Source organism: Pterocles gutturalis, unplaced genomic scaffold, assembly GCF_000699245.1.
Source record: "Pterocles gutturalis isolate BGI_N339 unplaced genomic scaffold, ASM69924v1 scaffold1199, whole genome shotgun sequence".
In the NCBI taxonomy this organism is placed as follows: domain Eukaryota; kingdom Metazoa; phylum Chordata; class Aves; order Pterocliformes; family Pteroclidae; genus Pterocles; species Pterocles gutturalis.
This window is the reverse complement of record NW_010135358.1, coordinates 110,842-129,623: the sequence shown is the minus strand read 5'-3', so window position 1 is coordinate 129,623 and position 18,782 is coordinate 110,842. Positions and strand designations below refer to the sequence as shown.

At 37.3% G+C, this 18,782-nt stretch overlaps 1 protein-coding gene across 1 annotated transcript in view; it reads left to right on the top strand.

Annotated features, from left to right (window-relative positions):
* Positions 1-18,782, top strand: part of CDH13 (cadherin 13) — a gene marked incomplete at its 3' end in the record, with an annotated part of 251,098 nt that overhangs the window by 123,043 nt on the left and 109,273 nt on the right. The window contains exon 5 of the mRNA XM_010081843.1: positions 1,043-1,221. Coding sequence (XP_010080145.1) covers positions 1,043-1,221 — 179 coding nt within the window. The remainder of the gene's footprint in view (positions 1-1,042; positions 1,222-18,782) is intronic.

Here is an 18,782-nt window from a genome sequence, read left to right as displayed (position 1 = left end):
CTTATATTCAAGGTCACTACAACAAGAGGGAATACTTTGTAGGAATGCTTTGTGCTCTGGGAAGTACAGAAAAAAAAAAAAAAGAAAAAAAAAAGAAGAAACACCTAAACAAGCCAGGTTTGTGTGTTTAACAGTGAGCCAGGCAGCTGTTAGGTCAGCCTGCAAATGAAGCTGGGTTTGTTTTTGCTTTTACCACAGTATTTCGTTTTTATTTGATTTTATAAGTCATCTGTGCCTCAAGACCTTCACAAAGAATATAAACTCACTGTTTATCATTGTACATGAACAATATATATTTCTGTTCTGCAGGCACTTCCAATGTAATGTCTTAGGGCTTGCCTGTACCAGAAAGTTTTAGTGACTTGTAGTTATTTTGCCACAAAAGTCTATGTAGATGTGAGAATAGATTGTATGGTCTTACAGAAATGAAAATGTTATACGCTATAGAATTTTCATGTTAAAAAACCTTCACCACTCAAAGGATAGCCTGGCAAGACAAGTGCATTTTTTTTTTCAATTGAGGCTGATAGAACAAACCCATGAATTTGGACATTTTGAAATTAGAATAATGTAGGCTTTCATGATTACAAAATTTCTTACTGACAGAAGTTATAGTGTCCAACCAATTATGAAACTGCGCAAGACTTTAAAGTAACAATAGAGACCTCTCTATGTTCAGCACTGTCGTCTTCATCATAAATAATCTGTAGACTTTCTACCTGTAGGATTTAAAGTGAAAAAGATACAACTGTAGTTAGTTTTGTGAAATGCATTTAATATTGATGGCAACAAAGCATTCAAATATGGGGAACTTATTTTAGAGCCATATGTCTGCTGCAAACCAGAAATCACTAGTCTTTTGGTGTTGTCTCAGTAGCAAGTGAAAATAACATGAATACAAGTACAGACTAAATATCAGGTGACACTACTTAGTGTCTTGAGATAATTACATATTCCACCCACCTGGTTCTCACATGTGAAGCCAACATAATTTTGCATATTCTTGCTAGCTACCCTCTGTGTCTGTCCTTCTTTCCTGTAGGAACGACTGTGATGCGCATGACAGCATTTGATGCTGATGACGCTAGCACAGACAATGCTCTTCTGCGGTATAACATCCTCAAACAGACACCTACCAAACCATCTCCAAATATGTTCTATATCGACCCGGAAAAGGGAGATATTGTTACAGTGGTGTCACCCGTGCTCTTGGATCGGGAGGTGAGTGGACATTTTCCTATCGCCAGTCTGATGTTTTACTGTTTGTGCCTCTAATCTTCTGTGATGTGAAATGGGGTTCGGAGTACTGTCGGGGTGGGAATTCAGATGCTCAACTTGGAGGAGCCTTTTAAGAATTTTATTTATTTGTTATTTGGCTATAAGAATTTATATGCTCAGATCAATGTTTATAAATCTAGTAGTTCATAATTTCTGGGCAGGACTTAGTGTTGGATGGTGAGAGCAAAGATTTCAAAAAATAAGTGGAATTCAACTTTGAGTTACCAACTAACTGTTTGGAAGTAAACAAAAAAGCAAACCCTAATTGTGAATATAGTTTGCTATGAGATTGTTATAGTTTGGTGCTTTAAGTACTTTTCTATAATTTTCTTTTTATTGAGTGGACTTAATGGACTAATTAACTTGGTACCCCATAGGCAAAAAATGAAAATACAAAAAAGCAATAGTAAAGGTAGGCTGCATGTGGTTTTAAAGTGAATTACTGTAGTGCCAAAATCTATGTTTATTATAGAATATTAACATTATGAAAGTATAAATTGATAGCAAAGAAAGCTTAGGTATGATCATTTCATGTTAAAAAGTTAATAAGATATTAAAGTAGAGCCAAACTGTTAAGACAAAGCTTTAGTTGTCAGAATATGAGAGATCTGGGCACCAATACAAGGATGACCTGAATAGTTACTCTATAAATTACCATTTCCTTTGATTGTGTAGCCCTATCGTGCTCCTAGGTTCCTGGAGATGACCAAATTATTTTCTTGCAGGCTGTCTCAGTTATGTGCTGATTTACTGAACTTGTCTTCTAAATTGCTTAGATTCGGGACTGTCTAGTGTTCTCAATATTCAGCACATTATTTGTCATTTTAACCAGATAAAAATTGTGCCCGTACCACTTCCCATTTTAGGTGGGTAGTTTTTCTGCAGGCTTTTCCAACAGCAGACATTTAATGTGTAAACCAGATGCATGTTCCAGACACATGGTGCAGTAATCTAGGTCTGTAGATTTGTCTTCTAAATTTAGAGGGCTTCCAGTTCTGTCACACTTGTGTGTCTGGCCACAGACTCATGCCCAAGATTTATATAATCACTACCTTTTTGCCTCAAGTTTATGTTCTAAATTCATTGTTTCAGTTCAAAAGCTTTATACTCTTTTCTAAAGTCAGTTTAGGTATTTTTGTTCCTAATAGATAACCATTGCCCATATTAAACCAATTTACTCAAAATTAGAAAATCAATGGAAGGGAATGAACATGCCTGCTTTTCCCAGTGTCTTCCAAAGGTCACTGGTGATTCGTGAAATAATGACGCTGTCTCCATACAAGAAGCCTGGTCTCAGTCGAATGGGTATTATGGCTGGGTAGTATATCCTGAAAGCAAGATCTGAATTCCTCATGATTTTTAATAATGGTTGATTCAATACCCTTACTTTGAAGGTGACATGGCAAGCTGCGGTCTTGTTGAAAATGCAAAGTAATTTTTGTTGTTGCTGCAAATGCTGAATGTTTTATGAGCCAAAATGTAGGGCTGTGTAAAATTTTAACACTAAAACCAAGCATTATCTGCAGGTAAAGTCCAGTCTAATATTGTCTTGTCAGGTGAAAGGCATGGGAAAAAGTATGGTTTCCATTTCTTCACCTGATGCTCTGTGTTGTGTTCTCTGTCATCTTTGTGGGTTCAGCCTCTTCTCCCCCTTCCAGCTGATGTATGCCTTGTGTTTCGACTGTCATGCCTCCATTTTTGGATCTGTGGAGTTAACCTTTCATGGTCAAAGATGTATTACTTCTGTTTTTAACCATAGCAGCAGCTTTTAGGGACAAGCACCCTAATAATCCTATTCTGAACAATTCTGGGTACTGACATAATCTTGATAATATATATATAACTAACTCATGTATTTCTGTGTAGCTCATGAAATTGAATGATTGTAAAAGAATTGTCTGCCTCAGGTGGAGAGAGACAGGAGCAACATCTGGAGGAGGAAATGTCTGTCTAGGTACTGCTTAGGGGATAAGTATCTGCACATCACCAGGCTTGAAGAAGTGACTTTCGGGGTGCTGGAGAGTTGTTGGGAAGGAGGGGGTGCTGTTTGCAACCCCTCTGTAGGATATCGGCTGATATTAGTGTAGTGCCTTGTTGTTATTGTATTTTCTCTGGAGAACCTTTGTAGATCTTAAATGTTGTGATTTATCACAACGCACTGTGAAGTGCATTGTAGAAACATGAGACAAAGAAATAATCTGTCCCCTAAAAGCTTTGCTGGTAGGTGTGTGACATCAGAGGACAAAAAATGTAGGTGGAGGCATGGTTGGACGAAGACCATGTGAAACAGCATTTGTGACCAGGAGAGAGAAATGCTTTTACCTCCCCAGTTCCTACCCTTCTTTTGTTGGCATCTCAGGGCAAAATGTGTTACAGTAGACACACATAGGGAACAGCAAGTTTTTTCATGAATGTTTTCCATCGCCTGGAAAAGAGAGTGTTGAACAACTCAGCTGCTCCTTTTTGCTGACTGGGCTCTGACCCAGCAGTAGCGGCAGGTGGCTGAGTGCAGCTCGTGAAGATAATCGTATCGGGGGGGAAGGTGCACTTCTCCTGGGGAACTCCACAGCTCCAGAAGCTGCAAAAATTGTTCCTGGTGAATCTGATTATTTGTGACTGCCAGTTCAAACTAGCAGCTTCTCCTAGATTTTACTTAAGCTGTACATTGGGTCAATTGCCTGTGATTGTTCTGTCTTTTGTTAGCTCTATTTTCTGTTTGAGTCTTAAGAGTGGGTACCAGTCAAAAGTGGATTATTCTTAGTTGTTCCTTGTAGGTGTACTGTTTAAAACTATATTAGCCCTAGATGCTAATTGAGAAGCTAAATTAAAGTAAAAATTTCCCTAAGATAGATAAAGAGAAGGGAGAAAACTTATTTCTCATTAATCATATGTATATGCACCAAAGGTTGATAGGAACTCTTTTAAAGCATGATAAAACACTGATTGAAATGACTCAGATTTTCCATCTCTTTTACTAAGTTTTACCACAGCTTGGACCTTGATGCTTTTGTGAAACTTTCCATCTCATTTAAGACAAATTGACAGAATATAAATTATTTGGGGTTTTGTTTTTATTTTGTTGGTTTTTTTTTTTTTTAATTTTAAGTAACATTTATTTCATGTTTGTGCATCGGAGGGAACAGAAGACTGGCGGTATTGCCCAGTGTCAGATACTGAGATGTGGAGATACAAAGCATCTGGCAGGTTTTGCACATACTGTATAGTCTGTATTATTTTTCCATGCTTCAACATTTTCGGAAAAGTTGCTGTGGCATAGCCTCAGAAATTCTTGTTTCAGTGCAAAGAATGAAAATACAGGTATTTACCCTAAAGTAACATAAAGTATGGCCATCTAGAGAGCTCAGTTTTTCTGTCCAGTTGATTGTATGTGGAAGAATCTTAGCGTACGTAAATAAACATCTAGGTTAATAAATTCAAGGAGATGAAAATAAAATCAAACTTTTTGTGGTAATACTTTAGAATTAAAAGTAAATTGTAAGTAGATACTTTTAAAATAAAATAAAACTTAAAAGCAAGGGAAAAGGAAAAGATTAACTTGTTTCTAGTGAACCTCAGCTGTGCATCTGCTTGTTCTTTTAACTACACAGGATCAGTTCAAAATGAAGACAATTTTGTTAAAATCCTACAAGTGTTTAAAATTTCTATTTTCTGCGACTGGCATTTACTAGGTCTCTTGCTAAAATGAAGGCACGGAGATGGGAACGCTCCCTGGTGTGTTAAGTGACCTCTCCTTCAAAGGCCATTCCGAAGTTGTTCTGTGCATGAGGCAGCAGAAGGAATATGTAATGTGAAAGGCATCGCTCTCTTTAGGGTTGTTTTCTTTCTAGAAACATAAAGATTGTCTTAGGTCTTTTATCTGGGTTGCCTGTCTGCTTTCAGATCCCCAGCCTAGCTATTTCATTTTTTTATCTTTAGTAGTAATTGAATGGGTGTTTGATTTAGCATGGATGGGTGACAGCGTGTGCTTTGGAGCTATTTCCATAGCATAGTGTCACCTACAAAAGCATTAAGCAAAAAAGTCATGCTCCTCCTGTAAGCAGAAAAAGCGAATGTAGGAATCCCACAGCTTACATCCAGCAAGCTGCTGAGCGCTTTTGATTTCTCTTGACATCTGCTGAGGGAAGCAGAGTGCTTCATGCCTCCAAGGAAAGACTTGGCACCGTGCAGGACTTGTATTTATATACCAATGTAGTTTTATTTATAAATTTTTTAGATTCAGAATTGTTTCCAAAAGTGCATGATCCGCAGGGTTTGCAGCAAAACTCACGTAATTTCTCAAAGAACATCCATTTTCATTTTCAGAAGGCAGGTAAGGACATATTTTTGAAGATTAATGCGGGTTTTTTTCTTGTGGGAGTTAGGCATCCTTGAATGTGTCAGCAATAAAGATTGAAGAGTGTTAGGAGGCAAATTATACCTCCAGATATCCACTGGAGAATACATTTTGATTCATAAATTCAGAGAAGGGTGCCCTCCATGAAAGTGTATGGTCTAAACGACCCAAAATAGAACACAACAGGGGATGGGGAAAAAAAGGGAATAAAAAAGGGGGGAAAGAAGAAAAAAGAGGAAAGAAACCTTGAAGAAATGTCCTGAATTTTGTATTTCAGGGATGGAGAGTCCATTTCAAAGTGATACTTCCCTGCAGTGAAAGAAAAATAATGCTGCTCATGTGCATAGGAGGAGAAAACGCTTGTACTCTTGTAGAATCAACTCTTAAATTTCCTTTATGGATCAGTAATCAGTTTTTCTGCTTACCCACAGTGCTGTTTTGCCAGTGTTACGCACCCCTGTGCTCTGCAGGAAAGTAGCTATATGACTTGTATAAATTTTATATGACTAAAGTACTGTAAGAAAGCTGCCACCACAGTTGCTTAAGTGAAATATTTACTTCTCACAGTTTGAGGAGTAATATGCTTTTGTTTCTGATGGGAACTGCTGTGCTTAATTTGAATGAAAGTTAACAAATAGTTTGAGATATCTGCTATGTGCTGGACTGTATGCTGTCACATATGTTTTCAAACACTTCTTCTCAAGAAAACCAATTCAAGTATTTTGTGATTCTCAGAAGCCCTGGGCTAGATTCAGTTCAATGAAATGTATGTTCTCCAGTGAGGCTGGCAGGCGGGGGGGTAAGCCACCCAGCCGTTGCAGTCAGCCGGTGCTGGATTCTGTAACCATCTGAACCACTCTCGGTGCGTCAGTCTACCATTATTTGCATCATATATACCTTTCCTTCTCTTTATTACTTGGAAAGATGGAGCTGAAAGCCTTATGCCATGAAAAATGAGAAACCTGGTGTTACATTAGCCCATCCGGCTCGTGTTTATGTGGACCACTTGTAATAGCCTAACCGGCTGGCTCTCAGCTTTAAACAACCGCAACAAAAAGCAGTGTATAACAGCTAGGAAATACCCATTCCTGTCCATAGGTTGATAAATGACTGGACAGTGGCCAGCAATTTTTCAAATCAACAGCAGCCCACTGATACATATTCACCAACACACCGCTGGCACGGAGGAATGAACGCTTGCGTAGATGTTCCTTACAGTATTCAACCAGTTCTGCTGTGATAAGTAAATCACAATGTTCTTGTTGATAGGGCGTAAGTTCTCTGAAGGGGTAGCAGTAGGAAATAGGAAAAGCTTGTCCACTTCTGCACATGGGCACTACCCTCTTCATCCGTATTTTCCATTTTGGAGATATGTGTCTTAAGCAGTCAATACACTTATTGCTCGATCTAAATGCAAATGCTGAACCAACAGTGTACTCTCATTTTTAATGAAAAGATATTAATCTTTTCAGCAAATGCATTCCCCATTTGATCTTCATATTAACCTCTAAAATATTCATATTTACAGTGATTGTGGGAAAAAGTATACCTTGGAGCATACCAGCTCTGAGTTGGAATAATTGTATCATTTTGTCTTGTCTTCTCTGACAGAATTCCCGCTTGCACACCTTTAACTTGTTTTGCAATATAGTAAATTCCATGGCTGGACCTCCGTTTCTGTGGTTTGGGTTTTTTAGCGACAGGTATGCCAATATCTCATATTTCTTTTCTGCCTAAAATGAAAGATAAACGGGGCATTTGTCCTTTTCCCTTGATTAATACATTTCTTATACTGTGGCTTCTGATGCCTGTAAAGGTGAGGAGCAGTGAGTCTTCGGTCAGAGAAAAAGTGGTGGGTCTTCAGTCTCTTCTCAGACATTATTCCATAGTCCAATGTATCCCAAATGTTAGAAAAGTAGAAAAATGGGGAGAAGAAAGCTTCCAGTTAGAATGGCAGCTTATGAACAAACGGGCAGAGGGATGGTAAGTGCCTGTTAGTGAGATATAAACACTCATATTTAAAGTTAAGTTTATTATGAACTTTCCATCACTTGGGCTTAGAAGTCTGCAGTGAGAAAGAATCTTATTTTACTAGATGTACCAGTAATTCTTAGTTTGATTTCTATGACATTTTTGATGACAAAGCTCATAAACCCATTCTTAAATCTTGAAAAAGGCTGTGCAAATGAGGTAAATACAAGTAAAAATTATATGTCAAAATATAAGTAGTATCAATGAGGTTAGGAATAAAGGTTTCCATTGACAGAACATCAGAAATATTGTTCATTTAAAAAAAAAAAAAAAAAGGTCTGATGTGCATAAAGCTGTAGTGGCAGAATTTCTGCAAATCTTTCATTACATTGTTATTATCCGATTCTACTTTCATTTAATTCAAAGCAGAGTTTGATAGTCAGATTGTGTTTAAAAAAATAAAATTATCTGGTAGTAATAGGGACCGTATTTTCTTTTCTATAAAAATCTGTGAGGGATGAACACCTCACATCAGGAACCTCGCAGGGGCCATGTCAGCACAATGTTACCGACTCTTTCTGGGCAGTGAATGTAATATCAAGATCACAAGGCAGATAAATCACTGAATGGCTTTTCTTCACAACACTAAGCACAACATGTAAGAATCCTGCCTCTAGAAAAAAATAAAACCATTGGGTGAACAAACACATTTGCTAGCTTCAGGCTCACTGAATGAGGTACTGCTTATCCTCTGTCCTGCATTTATTCACCTTTCCCACTCTGAGCATGACTCGCTGCAAAACCCTAGTGACCGCTGGAGTCTCTTTAAATTCTGGCCCCATCTCCTCTGTGAGGGTGGTTGAGGCCACAGCAGGTTTTCCTTTGCAGACCAAAACTCTGGTTTGTTGACAGCAATGTTGTAATAGAAACCCGGAGCTATTACAGACTTTTATCATCCTGCTAGATCTGCTCGCTGACATTCGTGTGGAGGTGCTCCTTTACACTTTCATCCAATGTAAACTGGGGTAATTGCTGTATATACTTCTTAAGCTTTTTAACCTGTAGATTGTAGGTGGGATAAATAATAACTACTGACCAGGCAGAGCTTCTGCAAGGACATGTTTCCCTCCTCTGCGTAGATGAACCACATGAAATCCCAAGCCATCTCTCAAAGGAATCTTTATTTGCTTGGTCTGTGTTTCCCTCCGATACCGAGGGAAGAAGAGCGAGCATTCACAGCTCTTCATGAGGATCTCTGATTTATCTCATAGGTAGGCTACTGGCTCTTCATTTCTCTAGCATGTTATCCACCATAGTAAAAAATCAGGTGATTCTCAACTATTGATGACTCCGAGCATCATTTTAAAATGCCAATCAGGTAACAGGTTCATCTTTCTCATTTTATTTTGACTTTCTTTTATCTTTCTTGTTTTCTTATGACTTACTATTTTTAGAGCCTATGTAGTAAAAATTATTTCGAATATGCAGTTTTGTAGGAGATTTTTATCTTAATACCATCAATGAGAAAATTCTTTCTCTCTAAACTCTGCCTAGTTGTACCTACCCTTTGTGCTGAGTTACTGAACTACAATAACATGAATGAAAATGACGGGGGTGTCAGCTTTTACTCTCAGTGTAATTGTGTTCTTTTGAGTTCTGTGAAGCATTAGGTAGCATTTCTCTAGTTGTGTCAACATCCCATAGCCCTCAATCTGTACTACTGAGTTGCAGAAAACTCTAAGGTTAAAAAATACCCAACCCTTTTAGACTACATGAATAACATTAGTTTTCAGTTTTCTGTTCATATGCTAAGTAAATCAATTAAAAGGTAACCTGAGAAGGCAGCTTATGAATAATGTTAGTATATTTGATTGAATTACACCCTTTAGTTCTTGGGACAGATAAGTACAGGTAAATACACAGAAACATCCTGAAGAAACATCCATTTGAAGAGACCTAGAGATGGAAAAATTGTTGAATTAAACACATATAAATATAAACAGTCATGTTAATCAGATTCTCCTCTACTTCTCTTTTGGACTGGAAAATCTGCTAGTTTTTCACTTGTAATACTCTAGTATAACTTTTTGCCTATTTGTTTTTCTTTTTTATACATAAAGCAAAGTGAGAAAATTGAAATCTTAATTAAAATATAGCTGGAACATCCCAGAGAGTCTAGTGACAGCCTTTGAATGTGTTTTTACTTGTAAATGTTGGGCATTACATCCATATTGTGTATATATAAACATTTCAGAAGCTCAAAAGCATAAATGAAGTAATTCAATCGTGGTTGATTACTGTAGAACTAAAGAAGTTCAATTTCCCATAGAAGGGATAGCCTTTTCTTTATAGATGCTATATACTTTTTGATCTGGCTATGAAAGTTCCCTAAACGATTGATTTCTCCTTGCTGGAAGATCACTGAATTCTGTGTCAATGATCAAAATACTTCTGTTTATGCATATAATTTACTTTTGCTGTTTACTTTTTACACTTTGCTTTTGACATCTTTAATTTGATCTGTCTTGCATCATGATTTTTTTTTTTAAAGTAAACTCAATTTCCTTGGGAGGAAATCCATAAAGCATCATTCTCCCTTCAGAACAAGTATAAGCCGGCTCCTTCAAGACCGTATATAAATCACTCTTTAGGAAAGATATTGCTCACTCAGAAGAGTGATTTGTAAACACACGAAGTTTGTGCCATATTATACTGCCATCTTCAAACAGATGCCTCCATCTAAAATATGAATTCTGCCTTGTGGGTTGATGGCACCATGGAGCAGTATTTATGAACGTTGACTTCTCTTTTTTGATGTACAGAATATGATGTCTTGAGACAATGTTGCCTGACACTGCCCATTTAATGACTTTTAGAATACTGGACCACAACTTGCCGTACATGAGATGTTATTTTCAACCTAAGAACTGAATATCATTGCCACCTGCATTTTTCTTTATAGTATTTATACTAGGGTGTTGCTTTGCATGGAGTTTGAAAGTGCACTTAAGACAGGCCAGATAATATACTTGCTACTGATGAAAGAGAGGAGAGGTACAATCTTTGAAATGGGGGATCATTCCACTGACAGTCAGGAAAATATCTCAGCTTTAAGGGACTGCAACAGAAAAGAGCCCTTAGAATCTGGCCTTTGCTTCTGCTGTGAAGAGGGGGGGAAGTAAATTTTGTTCCAAATGTATTTCAATTTAATAAACATCTGTCATGTATATTTAAAACTGTCATTTCAGGATTGTAATTATATCATCTGAAAATAAGTCCTCCACAAAGGAGAATTGAAGTGACAGGCTGAAGAAAATGAAACATGACGTTGCTCGTTCTCCTTTCGTCCTAGAGCTAAAATTTAAATTAATTTTCATGTTGTCAGGAAGTATTTTAATTGGAAGTTATTTTTGATTGTGGTTTTCAAAGAGGAATGGGATTCTTCCCATTGTGTGTATACAGAAGTTCTGCAGTGTCTCCATAATATTTTACTAAGTTAATAATTTGCAGAAATTTTAAATAGTTGACAGCTGCATTGGTAATTCTAATGAAGGTTAAAAAATTTTAAAACCTGATATAAACGTAAAGATTTTCACCTTTTTTCTTGTTCCCCAAAACCTTTGAATACAACCACATTGTGTTTGTTGCTATAGTTACCTGCTTGTTGGGAGAAATGAATATTTGATATTAGCAGTAACTAGACTGTAAAAATTAGATATGCTCTTTCAGTTCAATTTAGGTTTATCACAGTTTTTTTACAGCTGAATTTCCTTTAAAAATGTTGAAGGAAGGTTATGGAGCCATATTCTTATGGGAGGTACAAGTCTCTACAGGCCTGTGGAAGTTCGTTCTCAGTCATTCCACAGTCCTCTGATGAACTGAAAGATCCTAATTAAATTTCCTTCCAATATACTTTCATTTTCAGCTTTCAGACCTCCTATAAGAAGAGTTTCTCCTATTAATATCTTAATGTAAATATCACAGACATCGGTAGTCATGCCATGGTCATTTACCTTAGCATTGGCACTTCACTGTGTGCATGAAACTCTTTGGCAGAGAGTGTGACTTAAGGAAAAATGTTGCTCTGAGACGTGTTTTCATGCAATGCTATCTCACCCACGAGAAGTGACAGAAATCCTGTTGGCTGCATTATCTTTCATTACCCTAATTTCTGTTGTCTTAGAAATTTCAGAATCGCTTCTTTGCACTATTTTTAATGTATCCTTGATAAAATACAAACTTAACAGAAGAGACAAACTGAAGGGAGATCACAGTTTCCCTGGAGGATTTCTGCCTTTGAAATAAACCATGAGTGATGGATGGAAAGTGCTGAAATGTGAGAAAGACAGATTTTCAGGGGAATTTGTCAAAAGTGTTCCTCTAATCTAGAAGTCCAGAGATTTGCACGGATGTGATTAAATGTTTGAAAATACAAGAGCAAGATGGTAAAATCTGTGCTGATGGTAATGAAGATCTGATTTAGGCTTTCCTGATGTAACTGGAAAGTTGTCTCTGTTGATTCTCGCAGCAGACTTTGCAGCAGGGCCAAGGCAGCTGTGCAGCTGAGCAGGGGAATTAGAGATAGTGGGGCTTTCTGCTGGACCCTTGACTTCTCACCATAGCCTAATTATAACATTAAAGCATCATGTTCCTGCCTTAAAGGAAAAATAATTGTCACATTCTGTGCAGTGTTGTCGCTCTGCTTTTACAGGTAGTACTTTGAGATAACAACAGGTAAAAGCATTGCTTTCAGCAATGTGGCTAAAGAGATGGTTGTAAGGGGTTCAGGGTGCAGTTGGTTCAGTTAGACAATTCCAGCGCTTGGAAATGGGTTGGTTTTTCAAGCCTGTTTTTTCTATGAGAACTGAAAAGGTCTCAGCCTAATCAGAAAGTTTTAGGAACCGTTATGAGTTCATTTGGTCTTGGCAGTGCTTTCAGCAAGAGCCGGTGGTGAGGCAGGGTGTGCTGACCTCTCAGGTCCCTCTTACAAAAGGGCAATGGGACTTTTCCCCGGCCACTTGTCTGATGCATTCTTATGCTTCAAGAGGAATGCTTTCCTACCCACATCGTTCATGCTGGATCTCTCCATACATCTGTCTAGTTTACTGACCTAGCAAGAGAAGGTTGCTGGGTTGAATCGACCCATACAAATGCCTGGTGCCTCCCAGAACTGTCACTGGGATGGGAGCATGTGGCTGAGCAGAAGGACAGGAAGCAAAGCCTTTCTTCTTCAGCAGAGGTGAGCCATTCCTTAGCACAGCTGCTTTGGGTAATCCCCTCCCCTAGGTCCATGACTTACTGTCACTTACACGGCTTTATTGATACAAATTGTTCCTTCTTTCAAGCATGTGTAACACCTGGAAGCTTGTTTAGGAACCCAATAAAGAGATTGCATTTAACAATGCTACTGCAAAATTTTCAACATCCCCCCAAAAACAAACAAAGCTTCAGGAGTTCTGCTCCATTTCATCCAGCAGCAGAACAGAAGATGAAGCTGGCAAAACATTTTTACCTTGCTGGGTAGCGATTGTAATGTATCTCAGACCGTACTGCCACTTTGAATGCACTGTACATGGCTCTGGCTCTGTGGAGTGCATTGATTTCCTCCCGAGTAGAGAAGAACGCAGCTGAAGGCACTTTCCACCTTGTAAAAAATGCCCTCAGCACTATGTCACCACCAGCAATATGGCCCTTCTTCCCCAGAGAATAAGAGGAGGAATTTTTTTCTTACTTAGTAGAAAATTCCACTAGAAATAGCCTCAGACCTGCGGTGGATTTTCCATGTTGTCTGATTTGTTAAGAAGGGAGTTTTTCATAAGAACTGTCTTCAGGTAACTGGATTTTCCATGTTGTCTGATTTGTTAAGTGAGTTTTTCATACGAAAAGGAATTCTTTAACATTCAGTTCTTTGGTTGCACTGGAAGCAGGGAGGACTCGAAATTTCTTGGCTAATGGGGATCCTTGAACTGTGATCCTTGATTGTGAACTGCTTAAGTACATACAGATTTATGTATATGTAAATATATATGTACATGTATGTATATATGCATTTTTCTTTTTTTTGCATTGAAAGTTTGTTGAAAGACATTTTATAACTGGCTTGCCTTAATTGGAAAATGGGATATGGGATTTCATATGATTGTGTTGTGGCTGTCTTTTGTTAGCATAAAAGGCCACTTACATCACATGGAAAGGTGCAGATGAAATTAATTCAAGCTTTTACTAAAGCACCTACAAAAATGGACACTCACAACTTAATTTGAGGGAGGATGTAATCTTTAAGAAACAACATCAAGATTTAAGGCATTTAAGAGCAGAATTTCTTTTCAACTGTAGAGCAGGTCTGATCTTCTTCCAGGTGGAAGGAGCAGAATAATGATTACCTGGGTTCAAAAAGTTTTAATAGAAACTTCTGTCTTGTTAAGCACTTTCCTGTAGCATCAGTGTATCAGCTTGTTATTTTTTCCCTGTAGTTCATACATCGCATTTAGTTTATCAGTCTCCATATGAGGCAAAGAGGATTTGATTACAGGATCTGACATATAAGTGTTATTTTTGGGAGGCAAAGGGGTTTGATGATTTGATCTTAGTGACTTGGTAAGTTACTCCTACTCGAAGAGATGGGAATTAAATTAAACTGAGGATATTAGTTGCCAATAGATAAAGCAAGATATGTTTTTCTTTTTTTCATCTCTGAAATGATAGAAAGAAGTATGTAATTTTTGTTTCATGAAGATGGAAGACAGAAACCTGACACAATTTGGAATATAAATTAAGAATTTAGATGACATTTTGAGGAAATGGATAAGCAGAAGATGCCTTGCGATTTAGCTGGAGCAAAATCTGTCTTTTCCAATCCTCTCCAGGGAAGATAAATTATATAATATAATTCAGACTATTACTGATAAGTGTAATGGATCAAACAGAATATTCTAAGTTTCAATAAATAGTAGTGAGAAAGGTAACTTTCTAAGCACTTTCCTATTTTCTGTACAGCCCATCTCAGAAAATAATAGACAGTATCTTTAAAACAAATCATGCAATGCACTGTGGAAAACATCAGAATATTTTATATCATTTTAAACGTATTTTTCACTCGGATCTAAATATTGGAGAAAAACTGGAAAAGTGTGTTATAACATTTTGCATATAAATATATTCCCTATTCATACGTGGGCATAATGGTAACACTCAAAGATATGATGGGTGATTTAAGGCTTGTAGGCAAAAGGAGTCTGCTGCAAATAGAAGGAAAAGGCTGGGAAATGAATAGTTGCTCTTGTAGAATTCTAAGAGAAAGTAATGAATGGAGAAAAAAATGAGTAGCAGATACAAGTTGTTCGAGAATTTGTGAAGGGATTCACAGTACCTAGCTTGGGTTTTTGAGCAAGATGTGCTCAGTGAGGAAAAGGCAGGCTGGCTCTTAGGCATATTGCACAGTCCTTTACAAATGCTTGTTTCTCTCCACTGATACATGGCGAGCTGGACTATGCTTAAAAATGGTCTGAGCCCTTTCCTCACAGATGAGAGGGGTAAGTGACTGCTGTCATCAACTACTGCAAAAAAAGCAGCATGGAATATTTGAGGGGAAAAAAGACGCCAGGACAAATTCCGTTTTGCAAGATCATTTCCTCTCCCTGGAATAGTGCTGTGTGGCTTTTTTACTATTGTGCAAACATCTGGAGAGGTACAACTATATGTATTCAAAATGTCAGTCACATGAATTCAGTTGAAAATAATTCTAGGATTTTTTTCTTCCTTTTGGCTTTCAGCTCTATGTACAGGTGAAACTCGGAAGAACACAAAGATTTTATTTCTGTGGTACATGTATTATATTATCTAATAGCAATCTCTGTCATGGCAGAAAAGAGTAACAGCATCCCTATGTTCATCTCCAAAGAGGCTCAACCAGTTGCATAATTCATGGCTTTGTTTTTTGTCTGCTTGTAAAAGATTCATGAACACTTCTTTGGTAATGTCTGCATCCATCTGATTCTTAAGTAACATGAATTAAGCTGAGCACTGTTACCGTTCCTGTCCCATTTTGTTGTTATTGTTGAATACTTGTCTCAAGTTGCAAGGCTGGGACCTAGCTAATGCAGAACTTCCCATTTCTGCATTTCTTTTCCAAAATTCTACACCAAATTGCATGCTGATGTTGTCAGAGACTGACCGAGAATAGCACAACTAAGATTTATCTCTGTTCAGTCCTTTCCCCAAGTAGGGAAAACCTCAAATGGCCTGTCTGCACACCTACCTTTTCCTGGGTAATCCATCTCGGGAAACAATCTTTCATACGTGTAATTGTCTCCTTGGGAGGACCAGAGACTCCTGCACTAGTGGCACACTGATTTATTCCTCTGCTAATCCTTGTGTGTTCAGCAACAGAATGTTGTGGTAGCTGATACATTAGAAATTTATGTCTTGAAATAATAATTGAATGGATGATGACAGAATAAAAAAGATTGGCTTTGAACTATTTATCTTAAAGCTATTTTCTCATCTGCTTCTATTTATTTTACCTTTTTTTCAGAGTTCTAGTCTGACAAATAATATCTTTTCAGTGGCTCTCACCTTCTGATTAATTTATCCTTTTCAATGAACAACATGTATTTAAGAAAATAATATATATTTAAAAGTTTTCAACATCAATGAGGTTAAAGAAAAAATAAGAAAGAACCAAGAGGAGTTAGAAATGTACTACTGTGATAATAAAACATAGGTCAACCTACCACCCTGAAATACATCAGAGCAAAACTGGGAAAAACAGTCGGACAAAAGAAACAGGGATAGGGGGATTTGTAGAAGACAATGAAGCACAAAAAATAATCTGTTGAGTTATAATTTTGGCTAGTTCAGTTGTTCTTACTGAAGTAATGAGTAATGGAATGAAACGAGACAAAAAAAAATCCAGGAACATTTCCGATCAAAGATTAAACTATGAAATTGCCTTCTAAATGAATGTTCACAGGTACTCTTTGAAGTAGAACAGAAGAAGCCACAACTTCCATGTGTGTGCTTTAACAAAAAAAAGCCCTTCATGAACAATGTGCTAGGAAAAAAATAGTTTCCTAGACTTAGAGTTATTTCTTGAAGATGTATTTTGAAGTAAAGGGACAATTTTTACATGTGTTTAAAGGTTTAAAAAACATGGAACAAGCAATCAAAAAGGATTATATATTTTAGAAGACCTATTAAAGTAAATCTTTTAAGGAATGTACTGTTTAAATTGATCAGTACATAGCAGTGTTCTTCAGATGTGTGGGGAATATCAGTGGATGTAGTGGAAAAGTAAACAGGTGTAAAGCATCCGTGCTATTTCTGAAGAACCCTGATGATTTTTGTGAGGAAAAGTTCATTTCTGAATATCCAGATGTTCATATAATAAGGTGCTATTTCAAGTTAGCACAAACTTCCCTCTATCTCTCTAGATAGCACCAGAGATTTAAAGTCTTTTAAAAGATATAAATTGAGTCTTTCGGAAAAAAATGCAAATGAACATATATAAGCGTGACAGAAGAATAGAAACAAGAAGGGGTTTAAAGTGTTATTTTATCCACATTGTTTTAGATTTTGTGAGTCATCCAAGCTTCTTCTGTACTGTAGAAAATTGCTTCAGAAATTGCTCCAGGCAGTTAGCTCAAAAATCGTGTTTCCAAATTTGCTCATAGACTTACTACACTTGTGCGCATCTGCTCACTCGAATGGACACTAAGAAACACTTTGATTTTACTCCCAAACTTCGAAATTAAGGTGCAAGATTTTCTGAAATCTAAGTATATTTTTTTAATATAAATGTTTGTGAGGCTTGTATTAAGGAATTCTTTCTGTACCTCCTTTTGTTACGAGCAAGCCAGCTCCCAGTATGGTGGGAAAAAAAAAAGTGATGGTAATACTATTAGAAAGTAAAAATCTGGTAAGGCTAGTGCCTGGAATCACTATTTGCCCGAGTCACATAAACAAAACCAGCAGATAAATAATATTTCAAGCTTCTAAAAATATATGGGGCATAATGAGGGATTCAGGGGAAACAGAAACCTTTTGGGAAGTGCTTTCCTGCGTGCTGACCCTATTGATTGATAGAGAGAATATTGCTGAATGTTGAGGGTAATTTCTTTATCCTCCAAGAGTTTCTAGTTCTAAGACACCCTGCAAAGATTTGGATTGACGTTCACAGTTTAAGCTTCAAGAGAAGATAGCCGTAGTGGGAAGTTTCTAATGTTTTTATTGAAAAAAAAATAATTATTCATTTTTTTGTGGTAGAATAGACTTAGTTTATTTAATAGCATTGGATAGCCCTTTGATTGTCGTTGTTGTAAGAGTGGGCTGGCAGTTTGATCACCACAGTGGGCATATCCAAGCCTGCTGAGAGTAAGCCAAAGAAACGTTCCTCCAGAAGCTACTCAAAATCTCTGGCCAATGTAAAGCCCTTGCTTAGTGGTCATTTTTCCCACCCTAGCAAAGATGAAGTTATAACCCAAAATGAAACTGATGGATACAGTGGATATATATATACCTCACCTGCCTGATGCTGAACATCAGAGACTGGAGGCAAAATTTCCAATCCAAATGGGTAACATTAGATGTTACCCTCCATATTTAAACATTTAAATGAACAGGGTCAGAGTTTCAAAATACTGACTTTGCCAAGAGGTGGGAGTGCTCAACATCTTTGAAATTAGACTGTTTCCCACATAGTTGATGAAGGAAAGATGTCAGAACCTCATTTTAAACAACCGGAATGTCAGACTCCGTTGCAGTGGGTTAATCTTAGCTATCTCATGAAGAGGAAATGGCGATAGAGTGATCTTATCAATATTCCAGGTATCAGCAGAGGGGAAGTAATATTTTTAAAGTGTAATTTACATGAAAATGTTCCTTGAAGACGTGCATTACAAATACAAAGGATATGAAGGATACCAAATGAGCTAATAGAAGGAGGAAGACAGCAATACATTTTATTATATCTCCTTTAATCACAGGAAAATCCATTTTGAGCTAATCAGCTTTTGATATGCAAAATGATAGGTTTCTGCAAGTTCAAATAGGTGTTTCGTCTGAAGATGCCCCACTCCGTAGCCTGTAGTTCACTTGACCTGTTCCTTTTACATACTGTTAGCAGATAAGGAAATAATAGAAGAGATTTGAAAGATGTTTACCTAAAAAAACCATACTGAAC